General features: G+C 41.5%; 1 protein-coding gene across 1 annotated transcript; it reads right to left on the bottom strand.

The window, feature by feature from the left end:
* Positions 1-6,277: 6,277 nt before the first annotated feature.
* Positions 6,278-18,013, bottom strand: LOC145417144 (protein lin-9 homolog). The gene is made up of 12 exons (XM_080285921.1): positions 17,959-18,013; positions 15,046-15,164; positions 13,929-14,027; positions 12,975-13,124; positions 11,839-11,969; positions 11,228-11,363; positions 10,947-11,093; positions 10,455-10,595; positions 9,147-9,398; positions 8,106-8,312; positions 7,618-7,794; positions 6,278-6,475 (listed from the first exon to the last, which is right to left on the bottom strand). The coding sequence occupies exons 1-12, from the start codon at positions 18,011-18,013 to the stop codon at positions 6,278-6,280; spliced, it is 1,812 nt and encodes a 603-aa protein (XP_080142047.1).
* Between the last annotated feature and the right edge of the window lie 735 nt (positions 18,014-18,748).

Below are 18,748 nucleotides of genomic sequence, written 5' to 3' on the forward strand. Positions count from 1 at the left end.
TTGGTACAAGTTTCAATGAACAGTTCTGCTCAAAGCTAAGTTATACACCAAGCATGTTTCACTTGAGTTACAGGTCTAGAAAGTGAGGCTGTATGTGGGTGAGAAGAGGTGACAGTGGTTGATAAGAAATTTAGGATTTGCTAGAACTTTTTCAATTTTTTAAATGTAATTGCCGTCACCTTTACGAAGGAGGGGACATTCAGCCAGGTCACTGATATCTTAAAGAGGTCCCAGGGTTAATGGACGGAAAATGAGGAAAGGGGAATTTAACACCCGTGTGCATTGCCTCAGGACTGCCCTGCCATGGAGACCAGTTACAGACTCCAAGCACTTAGGCAGCCACCACCCCACACCCAGGGTAGAGACAGTGGCCCAAAACAATAGCCTTGAGAGTGGCGGCCACGATAGACGAGACTACATAGCCGCCTCATACATTTCCGTGGCCTCAGCAGGACATATGCATTAAGGAGAGTAAATAGCGTCAAGTAAGGGAGGATTATAAGCTTACTGCCTCTAACAATAATTATCCAGTCACTAAATGTTTTGCTGCAGTCTTACACGAGTCACTGCAGCAGGTATAGGAGAATGAGGGATACTATGTGGGAGGGAGAGTATGTGGGATGGAGACTATGAGGGAAGAGGACTACAAGGGTGGGAGACTTGAGACGAAGGGAAGCACTGCATATCCACCAGCATGGCCTCCAATCCTGTGCATCACTTTATCACCAACCCCAGCCAACAGCACACTTATGTAACAGGCAGATACTCTCCACTCTAAATGTCAGCAGTAGTTTTCCAGGCTCTGTTTTCACACATACAAGAGAAAGAGCACCTGACCACCCGCCCCTCTGACTTACTTACTGACAAGATGGTCCCTCTCAGACAACTGTGTTCATGGTGAAAATATTAAGGTGTCTGCTTTGAAACCCTTCTTTGAGGCACTGACAGTGACCTACAACGGAATGCCTTGCCTCTGTTTTACATTTATATTTTCCTGTTTCAGTATAAGCATCAGGACTATGGAGATATGTACAGCTGTCTAGTGATAATTCTACCGTACAATGTCTGGTAATATACTACGGTACTTTAGCATAAACACAGAATTTGGAAGCACTGAGACAGCAACAGATCAAACCATTTCTCAGCATCACATACACTTACCAAAAAATTATTGTAACAGAAAAATTACATCTTGCATCCTCTTGACATAAGGTCTTCTACTTACCAGTGTTACTCCAATACCACCGTACACACAGTATTTTCACCATACAAAATTAAAACATAACTCCAGAACTGTCACCCATTTATCTAAGGCAGAACCTACAGATTTCACATATAATCAGTACATTGTTCATATTAACAGTACGTTGTTCATATTAAGCCAACTAAATGGAGGAAAACACAATAAACCTGTTTCCTTTACAAACGGATTGTGAATACCGATAGTAAATTTTTACAAAGGCAAAACTCTTATTATTTCTTTTCCCATAAAGTTAACCGTACATCAAGGGTGAGCCTCCATATTTAGTACTGATGTAGTGTATTAGCCTTAAGAATTTTTTAGATGCCTGGTGGCCTAGTGGGTGTTGGTGCTTCAAGTGGCTGTACACATAAAGGTCTATTTCTGAGGGATGGTTCGGGGTTATACAACGCTGCTCAGGGAAGGGCAACCAGTCACTCTGCCTCTACCTCCTAGTCCCTAAGCTCCTGATGGGGGAATACTGAAATGAATGATGGATGGATGGGTAAAAGAGAACTCCCTGGGCTGTACAAGAAACAATCCCTCAATACAGAGAACCCAAGTTACAGGTACGAGATGAGTAGTAAATATCTATCTATCTATCTATTGCCAGACGCCTCAATCCCGTTTGGGGTGGCCACAAACAAATCGCCTCCAAGTCGCCCTGTCCCCCGCCATTTCACTGCCCTGCTCCCAACTCACACCCCTCTCTCTCATATACCTCTCCACCCCATCCCTCCATCTCATCCTCGGCCTCCCCCTCCCTCTTCCCCCCCTCCACCTCACTCACATACACTCTCTTCATCAGTCTTTCACCCTCCATCCTCTCCACATGGCTAAACCACCTCAGTGTATTCCTCATAACGCTTCCTATCACATCCACATCAACCAGTCACTCTGCCTCTACCTCCTAGTCCCTAAGCTGCCTCCGTAAGATGGGGAAAGAACCAAATTAACTTCACAGGTAGAAATGCACCTTCAAATGTTTTCTTTCAATTTACTAAGGATAATAGCTAAAGGTGGCTTTTTTTTTTTTTTTTTTTTTTAATGATTTACTTAATAGCCAAATGGGATGTCAAAATAATAAATTACAAAATAAGGACTATCACTTAGCCCTTCAGCCCAGTGAAGTCTATTTTATCTATATTCATCTATCCGGCATTTTCCTTGCTCTCCAGACCCTACCTCACACCATCCTAGGGTGGGAAAAAATGCCAGGATGATGATTTAGGCTGGCACTGCATAATTTTATGCTCAAACAGAATCCCTTCACCTATAGACTTAAAATAAGCCTGTCAACAAGAGGGTTGGTGGGGAGTTGGTGCCCCTCCCTGTAAAACAACTAACTCAAACGGCCATCCTATACGGGATTATGGCGTCTGGCTATACAGTAGATAGACAGACATATGAACTCACTGCAGATGTATGTATATATGTATGACTGAACAGGGAGGCTGCCAGAGATCGAGCAGCATGGAGAGCCGACATTAGGTGACCATGTTGAAGGTGTTATAAACAAACAAACATACAAACAAACAAACTCAGCAAAAGGAACTTATAAATGCTACGATAAAAGATTTTGAGATGACCATATACCAAAAAGCTTTCTGAATATACCTCCTGCACATTACATAACCCTCTCACTGTCAGAACAACTCTCTTACCTCTCATACTCTTCTCCAGCAAAGTGCCTGGTGGGTTATAGGAGTCAAAGAGTCAATACTGGTAGCACTGACTCTCTCAAGGTGGGGACAAGTCTGTATTCTGATTAACAATGTTTTTTGTCGGCTCAGTAACTCACTGGAGCCTTAACGACCTAATCCAATAGGTAAAAATATAATAATAATAATAATAATAATAATAATAATAATAACCTGGTCTTTTTTACACTTCAAGTGGCTGACGACACAACATCATTCCGAATCCAACACATAAAAGCTAATAATAATAATAATAATAATAATAATAAAAATAGTACCAGTAGTAATAATAGTAATAATGACAACAGTACTAAAAATAACAACAATAGTACTTATAATAATAATTGTAATAGCAGTAATAATTATACAGTAAACCCTAAATATAACAAACTAATTAGAGGGAGGGGTGGGTTGCTATAGCCAAAAGTTCGCTACATCCAAAGGCTGTTATTAACTGAGGGATTACCGACCCAAGGAGGCTATATCCGTGGAGTGGTTCGGTCCTACGTGCACCACCACAACTTGCTCTATGAAGTTTCACATGGAGAATTCAATGGTTTATTTTGTTACACAGTACATGTACGGTAAATCCCATCCTGTATGAAGTTGTACATATAAATACACTCAAACCTCGATTTAAGGGACCTCCATTTAAGGGATTTTGGATTTAAGGGATTCCATATTCTACCTGACAAACAGACATTATTGTTTTGTAATGATACGGACTTTCTAGGTTATACACATTAATATATTTCTTTATACAGGACTCTTAAAATAACATTCATAATCATATAAAATACGTAAGTGAAACAATCATTGCATTTCATTTTAAGATTTTATATATATGTGGTAAAACAATGGACATTGTCAAGTAAGGGACATTGTCAAGTAAGGGACATTGTCAAGTAAGGGACACTGTCAAGTAAGGGACACTGTCAAGTAAGGGACATTGTCAAGTAAGGGACACTGTCAAGTATGGGACATTGTCAAGTAAGGGACATTGTCAAGTAAGGGACATTGTCAAGTAAGGGACATTGTCAAGTAAGGGACATTGTCAAGTAAGGGACACTGTCAAGTATGGGACATTGTCAAGTAAGGGACAAGGTTATTCCCCATTTAGTCCCTTAAATTGAGGTTTTGAGTGTATAATGCCTCTAATATGAATACAATATAATGCAGTACTATTACAGTTTGCTCCGGGAATGATGGGTCGCAAACTTCCGCCCCATACACCAAAGGTCGCTGTATCTGGCGGAAGTTTGCTCTGGAAATGGTGGGTCTCTACATCCGAAGTTCGCAAAAAAAAAGGGTTTGTTATATCGACGGTTTACTGTAATAATAATAATCTTGTAATAATAATAACACCAAATCACTGCCAACCCTTCCATATCATCTCCACTGCATATAAACAGCATAGAAAAAGAAGAAGATTTTTACATACAATTTCTCCTATAATAATATAATACATGATGCCAAGACTTACTTAACAGGCTTTGTACTTAATATTTGAGACAGAGAGAGAAAAAGAGTGAGAGAGAGAGAGAGAGAGAGAGAGAGAGAGAACTACCAGCGAGACAGGATGGTATGGAAAGAATAAGAAGCAAATGATGAGGGAAGGAAGTGTGAGCATATACTGAGAAAGAATATCTGCGTAACTTAAGAATGAAAATACTGCACTAACCCAGGGATATATACAAAGCAAGTAATTATATACCAGTACTGTTCTATTTAACTTTGAAATTCTCTTATCACCTTTTGTTTAGTAAAAAAATAATAAATAAATGAAATAATAATCATAACAACACCAGTAATAGTAGTAGCAGTAGTAGTCATAATAATCCATCCATCCATCCATCAACGAATCATAATCATAATAATAATAATAATAACAATAATAATTATCCACAAACATTGCCTAAGTTTCCAAATAATTTTTTCCAAACTTAATGTGAGCAGGTCCTAAAATCTTAAAAAAAAAAAATTCCATCCGAAAGTTTGTCACAACTACATCAATCCATATTAAACCTTTTTCAAATTCGAATCCGAAACCACAATAAAAGTCAAATTCAAATCTATAACTCTCATACATTTCCAAATTCAAATCCAAAATCATGATACACGTCAAATTCTAATCCATAACTGCCATCCTTTTTCAAATTCAAATCCGAAACCATGATACAAGTCAAATTCAAATCCATAGCTGTCATAAATTTTCAAATTCAAATCCAAAACCATGATACATGTCAAATTCAAATCCATAACTGCCTTCCTTTTTCAAATTCAAATCGAAAACCACGATACACATAAAATTCAAATCCATAACTGCCATCCTTTTTCAAATTCAAATCCAAAACCATGATACCATATATGTCAAATTCAAATCCGTACCTGTCATAATTTTTCTCATTCAAATCCGTAACCATAATACAAGTTAAATTCAAATCCAATTTTTATATTCCTTTATAAATCCAATATCAAACTCTTCCTTGGCAACCCACACCAGCATACAGAGCATACAGGATTCATATACATAATCACTAAATATGTATACTCCCTATGTAAACTAATATGTATACCTTCCTAAATAAACCTGATATCATTTAAAATATACATAAAGATCTTGATAGCTTCAGTACTATACAATTATATATACCAACGTCTATGCTTATGTACATTATAAACAGTGCCCAACCTGTCATTCAACTTTGAGAGGTTTGGAGACAGTGTGGAGGGAGAATATGAAGGAAAACAAGAGTAGAGGAGGTATATCTTGAAAGTAAACTGTAAACCAAGAGAAAGAGAGAATAAACTGCAAACTATGAGAAAATGAGAGGATACAGGATGAGGCAGTGTAGAGGAAGCCATAGATAAACACACGAGATGGGAAGAGTATAGGGAAGAAGATAAGTGTAGAGGAGAAGAGAGGAAAGGTGACAAAAGGGAGTGTGAAGAGAAGAGGAGAGAGGAGAAGAGAGGGAAGAGACAGAGGAGAAGGGAAGAGAAGAGAAAAGAGAAGAAGGGAGGAGTACAGTATATCACACTACTGTAGCAATGAAATAGGACAGAAATAGACAAAAAATATACTTATCTCCACAACCCTCAACCACCAACACCTCCCCTTCCCTCCAACACCAACCCATCAACCTCTACACCCATCGTACTCTACAAAACCCACCTCGTGTGTGTGTGTGTACGTGTCGCTTTCACCCGTGCGGAGCCTACGTTGTTGAAGGCCTGGTGTGTGCCCATTTGAGACACCCCAGACATCTACACCCGTCGTACTCTTACAAAACCTACCTCGTGTGTGTATGTATGTTGCTTTCACCCGATGCAGAGCCTATACCTGCGTCCCATTGTTGTTGAAGGCCTGGAGTGTGCCCATTTGAGAGACAGCAGACATGATGTGTGTTAGGTGTACCTCGACATTGTTCTGGAAGGCTGTTTTGTTGGACTCGTGAAGGGAGCTGCGGATTTCATTCAGTGTCTCCTGGATTGACGTCAACTCGAAGGCACTCACCTCCGTCTCCGCTAGGTTCTGCAAGTGGTGGTGGGTGGGGGTAATCATCATTGTCATCATCACCATTACTGTCATCATAATCAATACTATTATCTTCATCATCATCATTTACCAGTCATTACCATCATCACCATTGTTATACATCAATCATAATCATCATCACTATTTATCACTGTCATCATCATCATTATTATCATTCATCATCATTATCTGCACCAGCACCAGCATCCTAACCTCCTTACTGCAGTTAAATATGGGGTGAGGCAGAATCCAGACATAAGGAATGATAAAATCCCATATATCATCCAGTCATTTATTTCTCCATCAGATACTCACAGCCCCAGAGCTACACGACTCAGCCCAAACATTTAAGATGAATGATCAGTTGCTATCTTCTGAACAGTATTACATGAACAATAAAACCCCATCCCTCAGACTTGAAGCCACTGAAGTCACATCTGCTGGGAGCCAATCACCTCATCGGACCACCTAATGTCTAGTAGTTGGGTATATGCTCGTCTCTTCAGTTAAGAAGGCTCTAACATGCTCATTTGCATCAGCCTTGATCATTTAATGGCAGCCATCCAAGTTGCTCAATCTCCTGCAGCCTTTCTATTCAGTCCCTTACTTCTGAGGCCACCATCTATGGTTACCACTTAATGTATTAAGTGGTCCTGCATTACAGGACACCAACTGGCTTGTCAATATAAAATTACAATGAGTGAGTGGATGGTGGGGGTGGCAACCTACAACAAGGCTTGGCCATCAGCCCTAACCTAAAAGAAAAATTATGTAACACCATAATTTTATTTTACAATTATCATGCATAGAAACTATAAAAAATGTAAGAGACTCATACTACCATACACTCTGGACTACAGAGAGTGCAGGCCCTGTTGTCTCTTGCCTTGCTATGCCCACACAGGACAGTTAACAGTTTTACCCTTACAACTGTTAAATATAATGTCCTGGTGTGGGTGTAGGAGACAGTAACAGTGGGAGAACTGTGCACCTATGTCCACCTCATTCACATACACTTTCCTAGCCAGTCTCTCTCCACTCCATCTCTCCATCTCATCCTTTCCTCTAACTCTCACACATTCTCCTAGTCAGTCTCACTCTCCATCCTCTCCACATACACAACACTAACCAATACACACCTTCATCTGCAGCATAAGGGAAGTAAGTCTGGTAATGAGGTGCAGTATTTTCGGACTGGAGACTTGTGGTGTGCCGCTGGATGTGTTGGTGACGTCAACAATGGTGGCCGCCTCCTCGTAACACCTCTCGCGGATCTGGCCAGGCAGTAGTGTGGGGCCGGACTGCTCTGGTGCAATCTGAAAATACAACATTGAGTGCCATGGTTTTATAAGTTCATGTGTAGGGTTAATAGTATCACATTTATTTCAACACTATCTATTTAAAATTTTTCATGAAACAGATAAACACATGTGAAAGTAAGGTATTCAACCAGTACTATGGAATGCCATAAATAATATGGAAGAAACTATATTCTAGTACTATGGTACATGTTGAAAACTGACTTTAAATACAATCTTGAAATGTAAACATACATATGCACACACACACACACACACACACACACACACACACACACAAAACTACACATACGACAAAGCATCCGTACCTCTTGACAGAAGTGCTGGACTGCAAGGAGGTGTTGGTTTAGGTCCCTGTTCAGCTTTTCCAGTTCCAACACGAGGGCTGCGTACTTACGTTGGAAATCCACCGTCAGTTCTTGTCCGTAGCTGCGCTGTTTTTCCGCTTGGCTGTTCAGTTCTCGGAGGGCGTTGATCTTCTCACGCTTCCCACGCAGGATTTTGGACAGCTGGACCTGGAGGCATTGTGTCATTTTCATCATTATTCTCATCATCATCATTATCTTCACCATCATCATCCAGACCTCCTTTCCAATAGGCCATGCTTCCATTCACTCACCATTCAAGCTCCCAGAATCTTGGCTCTACCTTATACGCCAAAAACCACATTCTGTAGCTGCATATAAACATATCTGATAGAGTCATCATCATCATCATTATCATCAGAACGAGAGAGAACTAAGTGCAAGACTGGATGTTAACTGGGTCATTAATTTGTTTTACGTGCAAGCTTTACATCCTACCAACATATAACTCTCAAACTCTATGAATGTCAATGAAAGCTTAACCACCCCAGTGTACGTGAGCATCAACAAACACAGCATTATTCTGCATGGCCTTCTTGCTGCAGCCCCACATCCTCTTTTGAAGTGAGGGACATGGACAAATCAGCAACAGCAATGAATTTAGTAAGATCCTCTACTGCCTGTATCCACACCAGGAAATAAAGGTGAGTTTTAAGGGAGAGAATGGGACCACATTCAAGCACACATGGGTCTAATAGGAACTGACCCCACCAGGCTTCTACCAGGGTTAATTTTGATAAGAGAGTCTGCATGAGGAGCTTTATCGTCATCGAGGTTGGAGGATGGGGTGGAGGGATGGAGTAGAGAGGTATATCAGAGAGGGGGGTTGTGTAGTCTGGGGTGAGGGCAATGCAATGGCAGGGGACAGGGTGAGAGGTGATATGTTTGTGGCCACACCATATGGGATTAATGCATCTGGCTATAGACAGGGAAGAAGATAGACAGACAGACACAGATGGGTAGATAGCATGCAAACGGACTTACAATTTGGACGAGAGATTTAACTTGGAAGCCCCCTAGTGTGTCATCCATGGATATCTTCGACGACTTTAGCGGTGACTGGGCCAGGATGGGGTCGTTGGTGAGGGAGAGGGCAGGGCTGTCTCCCCCACCCACACTGCTGGGGTCCACCTTGGGGAGAAGGGGGCGGGGTGGGGTGACCAGGCCCAGCGGGGGACGAGGCCGGAATTTTTGGGAGAAGCTGGAGAGTGGCATGATCTCAGCACCTTCACTTGACTGTGTGTGGAAGATATTAACACTCAGCATGAATGAGGAAGGGAGAGGCCGAGGATGAGATGAAGGGATGGAGTGGAGGGGTATATGAGAGAGGGTATGTGTGAGCTGGGAGCAGGGCAGTGAAGTGGCAAGGGACAGGGCAACATGGAGGCGATTTGTTTGTGGCCACCCCTTATGGGATTAAGGTGTCTGACAATAGACAGATAGATAGATAAATGATTACAGTAAGTTATCACCACCACCATCACCATCTGTCATCATTTTCCTCCTCTTCATCACTGCCAATCATCATCATCACCATCCAGACCTTAAATCATCAACAAGAGTGAGTATAGTGTTAGCAAGAATGATTATAGCAAGTTATCATCATCATCATCATTATCAGTCATCATTTTCCTCCTCTTTATCATTACCATTCATCATCATCATCACTGTCATCATCTTCCTCCTCTTCATCACTGCTATTCATCATCATCATCATCACTGTCATATTACTCCTCTTCATCACTGCCATTCATCACCATCATCATCACTGTCATCAACTTCCTCATCTTTATCACAGCCATTCATCATCATCATTATCAACATCCAGACCTCTTATCATCACCATCACCACCACCATGAATGAATACACAAAGGCATCATCATCATCATCACCATCATCATCATCATCATCATCATCCCATATTCCTTGATCAGGTGAAGTAGGATTGAATACATAAATAAATCACTCAATACATGGCATTAAGAGGAATAAATATAACAAGACATCAGTTAAAGGGAAGGAGTGGAGAGATATATGAGAGGGGGAGAAAAGCTGGGGGGAGGGCAGTGAAATGGCGGGGGACAGGGCAACATGGAGGCGATCTGTTTGTGGCCACCCCTTATGGGATTATGGCATGTGGCTATAGATAGAAAGTTAGATAGGCAGACAGAGAGATGGATAGATAGATAGAGAGACAGACAGATGGATAAATATAGACAGATAGAGACTGACATACAGATACATAGATAGACAGAACAATTTAACTGGCAGAGGAGGATCACTTAACTCACCAGCACTTCATAGTCAGGGATGGAGTGCGTGCCTATGCCGTGGCGATCGAAGGTGATGCGGTATGTGTTATCGGAGGTGTCAACGGCGTCTATTACCCCGGTGTACAGCCCATTCTCTGGCTTTCTTATTCTTGCCGTTACCTGGATGAGAGTTGTTGTTGTTATCATTATCACCGATATCACCTCTTTCAACGTTATCATCATCATCATCATTATCACCATCACCACCTCTTTCATCATCAGTCACCACACTACCACTTTCATCATCATCATCAGTCACCATCACCACCACAACCATCACCTCTTCACCATCACTGTCATTACCACCACCATTATCATCACTCATCACCACCACCACCACTACCACCACCATTATCATCATCACCATTGTCATTACTACCACCACCATCACCATCATCCCAACCCTTCTTTCCACATACCACCACCACCTCCATCATCAATTTCCCTCCTCTCATAGCCACCAACTCTCACCTTAGTGCCGATGACTAGCTGCATAGGTATCTGGTCAGGGAGAGGGAAGTCTTTGAGGGAGTTAATGTCGGTGATCTTGCGCTGCTGTAGTAGTCGCAGTACATGACGCTTCTTGTCCAGGGATTGGCACTCCTCTTGGAAAAACGCCTGGAAGAAATATACATACTTTAACACACACACACACACACACAGTAATGCTTCACTCCTGCACTAGAAGAGAGAGAGAAAAACGATTAATATTTCACCCCATATCAGCATACAAAATATGATGTCTTTCGTACCTGTGAGCATCGTCGTGGTTTGCCCATCATTCTGCGTATCATGCCCCACTGCCGGCGCGTCAGCTTGCGGGTGCGTAGATCTGGAAACGCCTCCTTCAGCACGATTTGGAAGTCATTCTCACCACAAAAAAGCGGCCTGCAGGATGTGGTGAGGGAATAGTTGTGGTGAGTGGGTATGTGGGTAACTGGGTGTGGTGAGGAAGTGATGAGGGAATGGTTGTGGTGAGTGGGTATGTGGGTGATTGGGTGTGGTGAGAGAGTGATGAAGGAATGGTTGTGGTGAGTAGGAATGTGGGTAATTACACCATATGGACAAGAGGTTATAATCAATGGTTTCTCATATAGTGCTTGCTCATACAACTGGACCCACCTATAATGAAGACCTGCACTCTATCTATCTATCTATTGCTAGATGCCTTAATCCCACAAGGGGTGGCCACAAACATATCGCCTCCATGTCGCCATTTCCCCAGCCATTTCACTGCCCTCCTCCCGGCTCACACACCTCCTTTTCATACCTCTCTACTCATCCCTCCATCTCATCCTTGGCCTCCCCCTCCCTCTGCCCCCTTCTCACTCAAACACACTCTCCTCGTCATAGCTATACTCACTTGTCAATATTGGAGTAGAACCATTCAAAGTAGACCCATTTGTGAGCTTGTGGCAGCTTGAGGAAGTTGCGGAGCCGGACGCCGTTCTGCTGCGCCACCTTCTTGTCTGGGGTGGTGATGGCCTGGGGTTCCTGGCAATAAACCCAGGCATAGCTATACTCTTCTCACTCTAACTTGGCCTAAAATCCTGGTTTCATTGTTGCTCTATACATAACCTAAACACAAATTGCTGACACAGATGGCACAAAAAAAAAAAAAAAGATTAAGTTTCACAGTCACCATTGTTAAGTTTGCTTGCGCCACATCCAACCAACTAGCAAGATTATGACACTGACACCAATAGCAGCAAATAAAACAACTATTGGACCAACACTGGAGCCAAGAAAAGATAATTAACAACGGTGGGCCACAATAACTACCATTAACTGCGAAACTACCCTAGCATCATAGTATAATATTTTATTTTTACTAACTTCCAAATCCTAAGAATTTTTGACATGCCACTAGCAATACGAGAGTAAAATTGGCAAGCTCGTTAACCATTCATTTCTCCACACAAAACCAAGATCAGAATCCATCCCATCGATTACAAAAGGGGAGAAACACACACACACACACACACACACACACACACACACACACAAACACAAAGCTCTCTCTCTCTATCTCTCACCGTTGAAGCTCCGGGTGTGAACTGAAGATTCCCTGGTCCATCATTCTGAAAGGCAGTTAAAGAAAATAATAAACAAATGAGATGACAGTATGCAATAATGAAGGCAGCATTGTGTAGTGATGAGAAGGGTAGACTGAGATGGTTTGGCCATGTGGCGAGGATGGAGGAGGACAGATAGATGTGTGAAGGTGAGAAGTGTGAATGTCGGGGTAGGGCTGCAAGAGGCAGACCAAAAAGCAAGAGTAAATAAGAGGCAAAATAAGCTGCAAAAGGGCACAGATCTCTACCAAGTAAACATAATATAACTACTGGTATATTTCCAGATAATTCTCCCCTCCTTATTCTAACTCTATAAATTACAGCAGAATTAAACTGCAGAGAGGCAAAAAGTAAATGAATTAGTGTTATATTTTGGGTAAGCTAAGAAATTACTCTTCTCTCCACATCCTAAGGTGGTACGTACGATTTTGACCGAAGCGATGGGCTGGGGTTGTGGCGCCGGCTGCTTTTTCGGTGTTCCCCTTGATGTCTTCTTTGGGGACTTCATCTGGGTTGGGGTGCTCACCAGGTCATCGTCAAAGTATAAACGATTTTTTTTCCTCATACGCGCAGGCTGCAACAAAGGCACTATACTGTACTATAAGGTAATATGAGGCGCTGTGAGAGCAAGGGTGAACGTGACAACACCAAACTCTGAATAAATGAGCCTTGAAATTTATGTATTTAAATCCCACGAGTTTTGGAGTGTGATATAATGTAGACTCCCTGTGAGGTAAAGGTGAACTAACCAAACCCTTGCTTGCTACACAGAAGGGCAAAAGGCATGGAATAGTAAAACAAAAATTATCTGTACATTTTGACAAGGGTCGGTCCACCCACGCTTTTCTCAATGCCTCATACTGTCTCTCAAAATCACTAACACATCATTCAAGCCTCTAACTCACAAGCAAAAATTATTATTATTTATTAATTTTTTTAATACAATTCACGACTGCTTGTACAGTACCGTAGTCATTTTATCAAGCACACAAACGCACATGCAGGAATGCATGCGTGCACACACACGCACAAACACACAAACTGCAACCCTTTACATGTGCATCTCAATACTGTATATATATTTCATCCAGCCTTTTGTACCATGTCATTTATTCTGCATCCATAAATTCCATGCCTCACTTTCCTACACATTCATCTACCATACCCTGTAAATATTCTAGTCTTGTCTTCCATGGTTCCTAATCCTTCACACTCATTCACATAAACCCTTTTCACAACTTTAATCATATCCTCTCTCTCTCTCTCCTAATTACTGTAATGACCAAATATAAACTAAACTATAAATGATAAGAATTCTATAAATGCAGGAATAAATAAAGCCTACACAGCAGACAGTACAAAAGGTCAGCGATCATACCATGCCTCTTCGGTTAAGTTGTATGCTGGGTTCCTTAGAGGGGGAGGGGCGGTCCTCTCCCACGCGATGCAGCCCCAGCGCAGACAGCGGTGAGAAGTCCTGCGGAGATCAGAACTTGTTTACATCAGTGACACATTACACAATTTATATACTGTACAAGTAGGTTGGTAGAGAGTTAGTGCCTCTCTCCGTAAAACCACAAACTCAATGACAAACAGACACCCTTTACAGGATTATGGAGTCTGGATATAGCTAAATAGACTGACAGATAGATAGATAGATAGACAGGCAGACTTGTTGGCCAGCTTGGTTATATCAGGAGGGGATTCTATGTATAGCCAGATGCCTTAATCCTGTAAGGGGTGGCCAAAAATAAATCACTTCCATGTCGCCCTGTGCCCTGCCATTTCGCTGCCCTCCCCCAACTTAAAATGGCTTATACAGAGTATTTGTTATTGTTATTATTGCTGTTGTTGTGGTCTCAGGTTCATCTAAACATGAACCTAGTGGACTGCAGGATGAAACTACCCTTCCATTGCAGTCCACCAACTTCCTTTTTGGGGAGAGGGTGGCAGGTGAGAGACACTTGTGTAACCTGACAGTGTAGCTGGCAGTTACATCAGTGCCACCACATGAAGGCACCCCTATCTGGCACCAGACTATATTTTTTATTATTATTATTAGTGTAAGTACAATCCCCTATGAAAAAAAAAAAAAAAAAAAAAAGCCATACATTTCAATATCTATCTATCTATCTATTGCCAGATGCCATAATCCCGTTAGGGGTGGCCATTTGACTCTGAGTTATTTGTTTTACAGGAAGGGGCACTAACCCTCCACCAACCCACTTGATGACACGTAGGGAGCACGTAATTGTTTGGTTATATGGTTACCACCCAGCGTTGTAAATGGTTTCTTGGCTTACAGGAAACCATTAGGCTTGTCACTCAATGTAAAGCCACCTGTAAAGGAAAGAAAAGCAATAAGAAGTGACAGGAAAGATGGAAACTCCACCTCACCAGTGATACACATTAAGTTCCTGGATAATTCTACACCCGGCAGGAACAAAATGAAAAAGATATCCTTGCACTAAAGTGAAAATAATACTATAACTCACCTGCTGGGGCTGCTCCTGGGGCTGTGAGAATGCCGATGATGACGATGACGACGATGACGATGAGAACCCTCCATTTTTGAAGGTGAGGAGCAGTTCAGCCTGTTGCTCAGCTGACTGGCCTGTGAACACAAAGAAAATGTGTACAAATAACCAAGTACTACTGAGCCAAATGAGACAATAAACGATCTATCTATAATTAGATGCCTTAATCCTTCAAGGGGTGGCCCCAAACAAATCGCCTCCATGTCACCCTGTCCCCCATCATTACACCGCCCTCCCCCTACTTACGCATCCGTCTCGCGTATACCTCTCCACTCCATCCCCCATCTCATCCTCGGCTTCCCCCCCTCCACCTCACTCACATACATTCTCCTTGTTAGTCCTTTGCTCTCCATCCTCTCCAAATGGCCAAACCACCTCTGTTTATTTCTCTAAGTATTTTCTATCACATCCACAACACAACACTCCTCCACTTCCTCATTTGTCAGCCTGTCTCTCCACATAACTCCACGATACAAAATAAATAATAAAAATTAATACCTGGTACATAAATAAATAACTCAAACACTGTACCAAACCTACACTTGCCCTTCCCTGAGAGCAATACTGTAAGGTATTTTTATTTCTTTCAACCTCTTTAAATTTCTCACAATATAATCTATCTATCTATCTATTACCAGAAGCCTTAATCCCGTAAGGGGTGGCCACAAACAAATTGGCTCCATGCCACACTGTCCCCTGCCATTTCACTGCCCTGCTCCCAGCTCACATACCCCTCTCTCATATACCTCTCCACTCCATCTTAAATAATCTTGAACAAAAGAATAATTCAATATAAAATTACCCTAATATAATAAATCCCTAAACTCTTCAGTCCATATCTTTAATTTACCCTGGTGTTTATTCAGCCTGTGTACAACATTTGGCCACGTGGAGAGGATGGAGCGCGAGAGACTGATGAGGAGAATGTATGTGAGAGAGGTTGAGGGGGGGAGGGGGAGGGGAAGGTCATGGATGAGATGGAGGGATGGAGTGGAAAGGTATATGAGAGATGGGGAGTGAGCTGGGGGGAGGGAAGTAAAATGGTTGGGGACAGCGTGACATGGAGGCAATTTGTTCATGGCTCTGCGGGATTACAGCGTATGGCAATAGATAGATAGATAAATAGTAGCTAATACCCGGTACCATACATCACTGAGATATAAGGGTTACGAATCCAATCACCCTGGATCCAAACCTTTACTGCCTCTATGTTACTTATACCTGATGCCTTGTTTACCTTATACTGGGGTCGGCCATGATGCAGCTGATGGGTTTCTAGACTGATACTATAAATGACTTGTATTCCCGTCTGTTATGGAAGCTCCCTGGCATCTCTTCGTAGTGATTTATTTTTGGATATGGCTGGTTAATGTCCAGTTGTATGTTATTTACGCAGTGTGGCGACATTGCAAGGACTTACGCTACTAATGCAATACCCTGATCTTTCAATAGTTACACGACATATGTATTTTTTCCTTCTACAAAATGAAAATAATATGCCTTGATTTAAAGTTCACATCAATAGTCCATCTCTAAAAAGGACAACTGTTTCAAACTCAAAAAAACAACGGAAAATGGAGAAATAGTTTAAAGATACGTATGTAGGAACTCATTTGACGATTAATAAACACTTGTTCACTTGTACAACTGTAACATCTTAGTACATTCTTAAGTTTACAATTGTTTTTACATTGATATGATTCCAACAAAGTCAATTTCTTGTTATCTTATAGTTTTTCTGGCTCACATGATTGCTATAACATTAAAATTATATGATCAAGTGTTACACAACGGCTTTTCAAAAATGCATCCCAGCTGTAAACGAAGGGAAGATACTGTATATTTTTGCCCGTATATCTTACTCATTTTTTCACTCTAACTTACTCTACACACATATACTCTAATGTCTATCTATCTATTGCCAAACGCCTTAATCCTGTAAGGGGTGGACAAAAATCAAACGCCTTCATGTTGCCCTGTCCCCCACCATTTCACTGCCCTCCCCCCAGTTCACACCCCCCTCTGCCATATACCTCCCCTCTGCACTTTAAGAGTATAACATAAAAGTTCCATTTAAAAGGAATTCAATACATACCATATATCACACTAAAACATAAGCAAATACTGGTACTACTAGAAAAAAAAAAAAGAGTATATTAACTTATATAAAAATTCTCCATATAACCAATATTAAAAATTATGAAAAGTAACAATTCAGCTTTTTAAATACCTCTGGAACTTCAATTGTTGTTTTCCCCATTATTTCCTGTAGCAAGAAAGTATATAAAAACGGGAAATCAAAAAAAGAGATCTCAGTGCCTTGAATGTTCACCAAAACACTGTCAAGTTCAGCACAGATGTTCAACTGTTCAAAACCATACAGAACTTTCCGCTGCTACCATTTCCCTGCCCTTCATTAATGGTTGATGTCACAGGCCAATCTGAGGAGCATTAATGGGTACTCTGACAGGGGGAGAAAAACTGTTGAAAAAATAAGGTCATCTCTCAAATAAATCGGGCCTCCACACACACCATAGTTCAGACCAATATATTACAACTGCTGGCCAACGGAGGACAAAATTCAGCCCCGTAGACCAACTAGGAACAATTGAATTAAGTGGAGGAGTTGCCAAAAAATGGGGGTAAAAGGAAGGTACGTGAACGAAATTTTTGGCATTTGAGTATTACGCCATTCACCCTCAGCGAGAATGTAAACACGACACATTTGCCACTGGAGGCTCCATATATCTACTTCTGGCTAATATACTGGATTACTGAACAACCTCACCGCACCACCACACTGCAGCCGCCTCACCAGGTTGAAATTCGCGGCCCGAGTCCCCCCAGAGGTGCAAAAATGGCCAAAATTACCTAATTCGCTTTCAAGAGTGTCCGCCATATTATGTTGGTGCGACTCCTGGGGCATTATGGGAAAGGCGCGGTCGATCCGGTTCACGAAACTGAGAGACGCTTTATTCTCCCTCCTATTCCCTTAAAGTAACTAAAAATCTGATACTAACACACCTATGCAGCTGAAAGAAAAATTGAATGGTAGAATACTTAGCAATTTGACTTCTAGGCGTTATAAAAATACTGCGCCAAAAATCGGCATCCGCCATCGGTTGGAATGCGTCGCCCTGTGCACCGACGAAGTTTCAATTTGGAATTATTTCTATATTTTGCTTTATCAAAACTTATGGCAAAGTGGAATTTTACCGCTCATATATACATAATTTTTCCTCAAGAAACAACTGATACAGAATATATTTAGCAACATTTAACTTATCAAATATTTAGCAGCAGAGGCTATCGAGCAGATAAGATAATGGTAGCCTTGTCCCTTTTAAGATATTATAACTATGCAGTACACTCATTCAAGGCTAAAGCAATGCTCATGGAAAAATACTGACAGCTGGGTAGCTTAACTGCTCCAGGAACTTTTTTTTTTTTTTTCCCTGAGCGCAAGTTAACTATATAAGTTAGGTTATGGTGTCCAGTGCTTTCACCTTCAGACTTTACTATTCCCTAGTGAGACTACAAATAACTTAAGCCACAACCAGTATTACGGTCACATTAACCTTCACTTAGCTTGAAGCCGGTGTACACTATATTCATTAAATGTATGTGTCTGTTTACCCCGGAATTTTCACCTCATATCAAT

This window comes from Coenobita brevimanus, chromosome 109, assembly GCF_032717465.1.
Source record: "Coenobita brevimanus isolate Jiangsu-jjx chromosome 109, ASM3271746v2, whole genome shotgun sequence".
NCBI classification, from domain to species: Eukaryota; Metazoa; Arthropoda; class Malacostraca; order Decapoda; family Coenobitidae; genus Coenobita; species Coenobita brevimanus.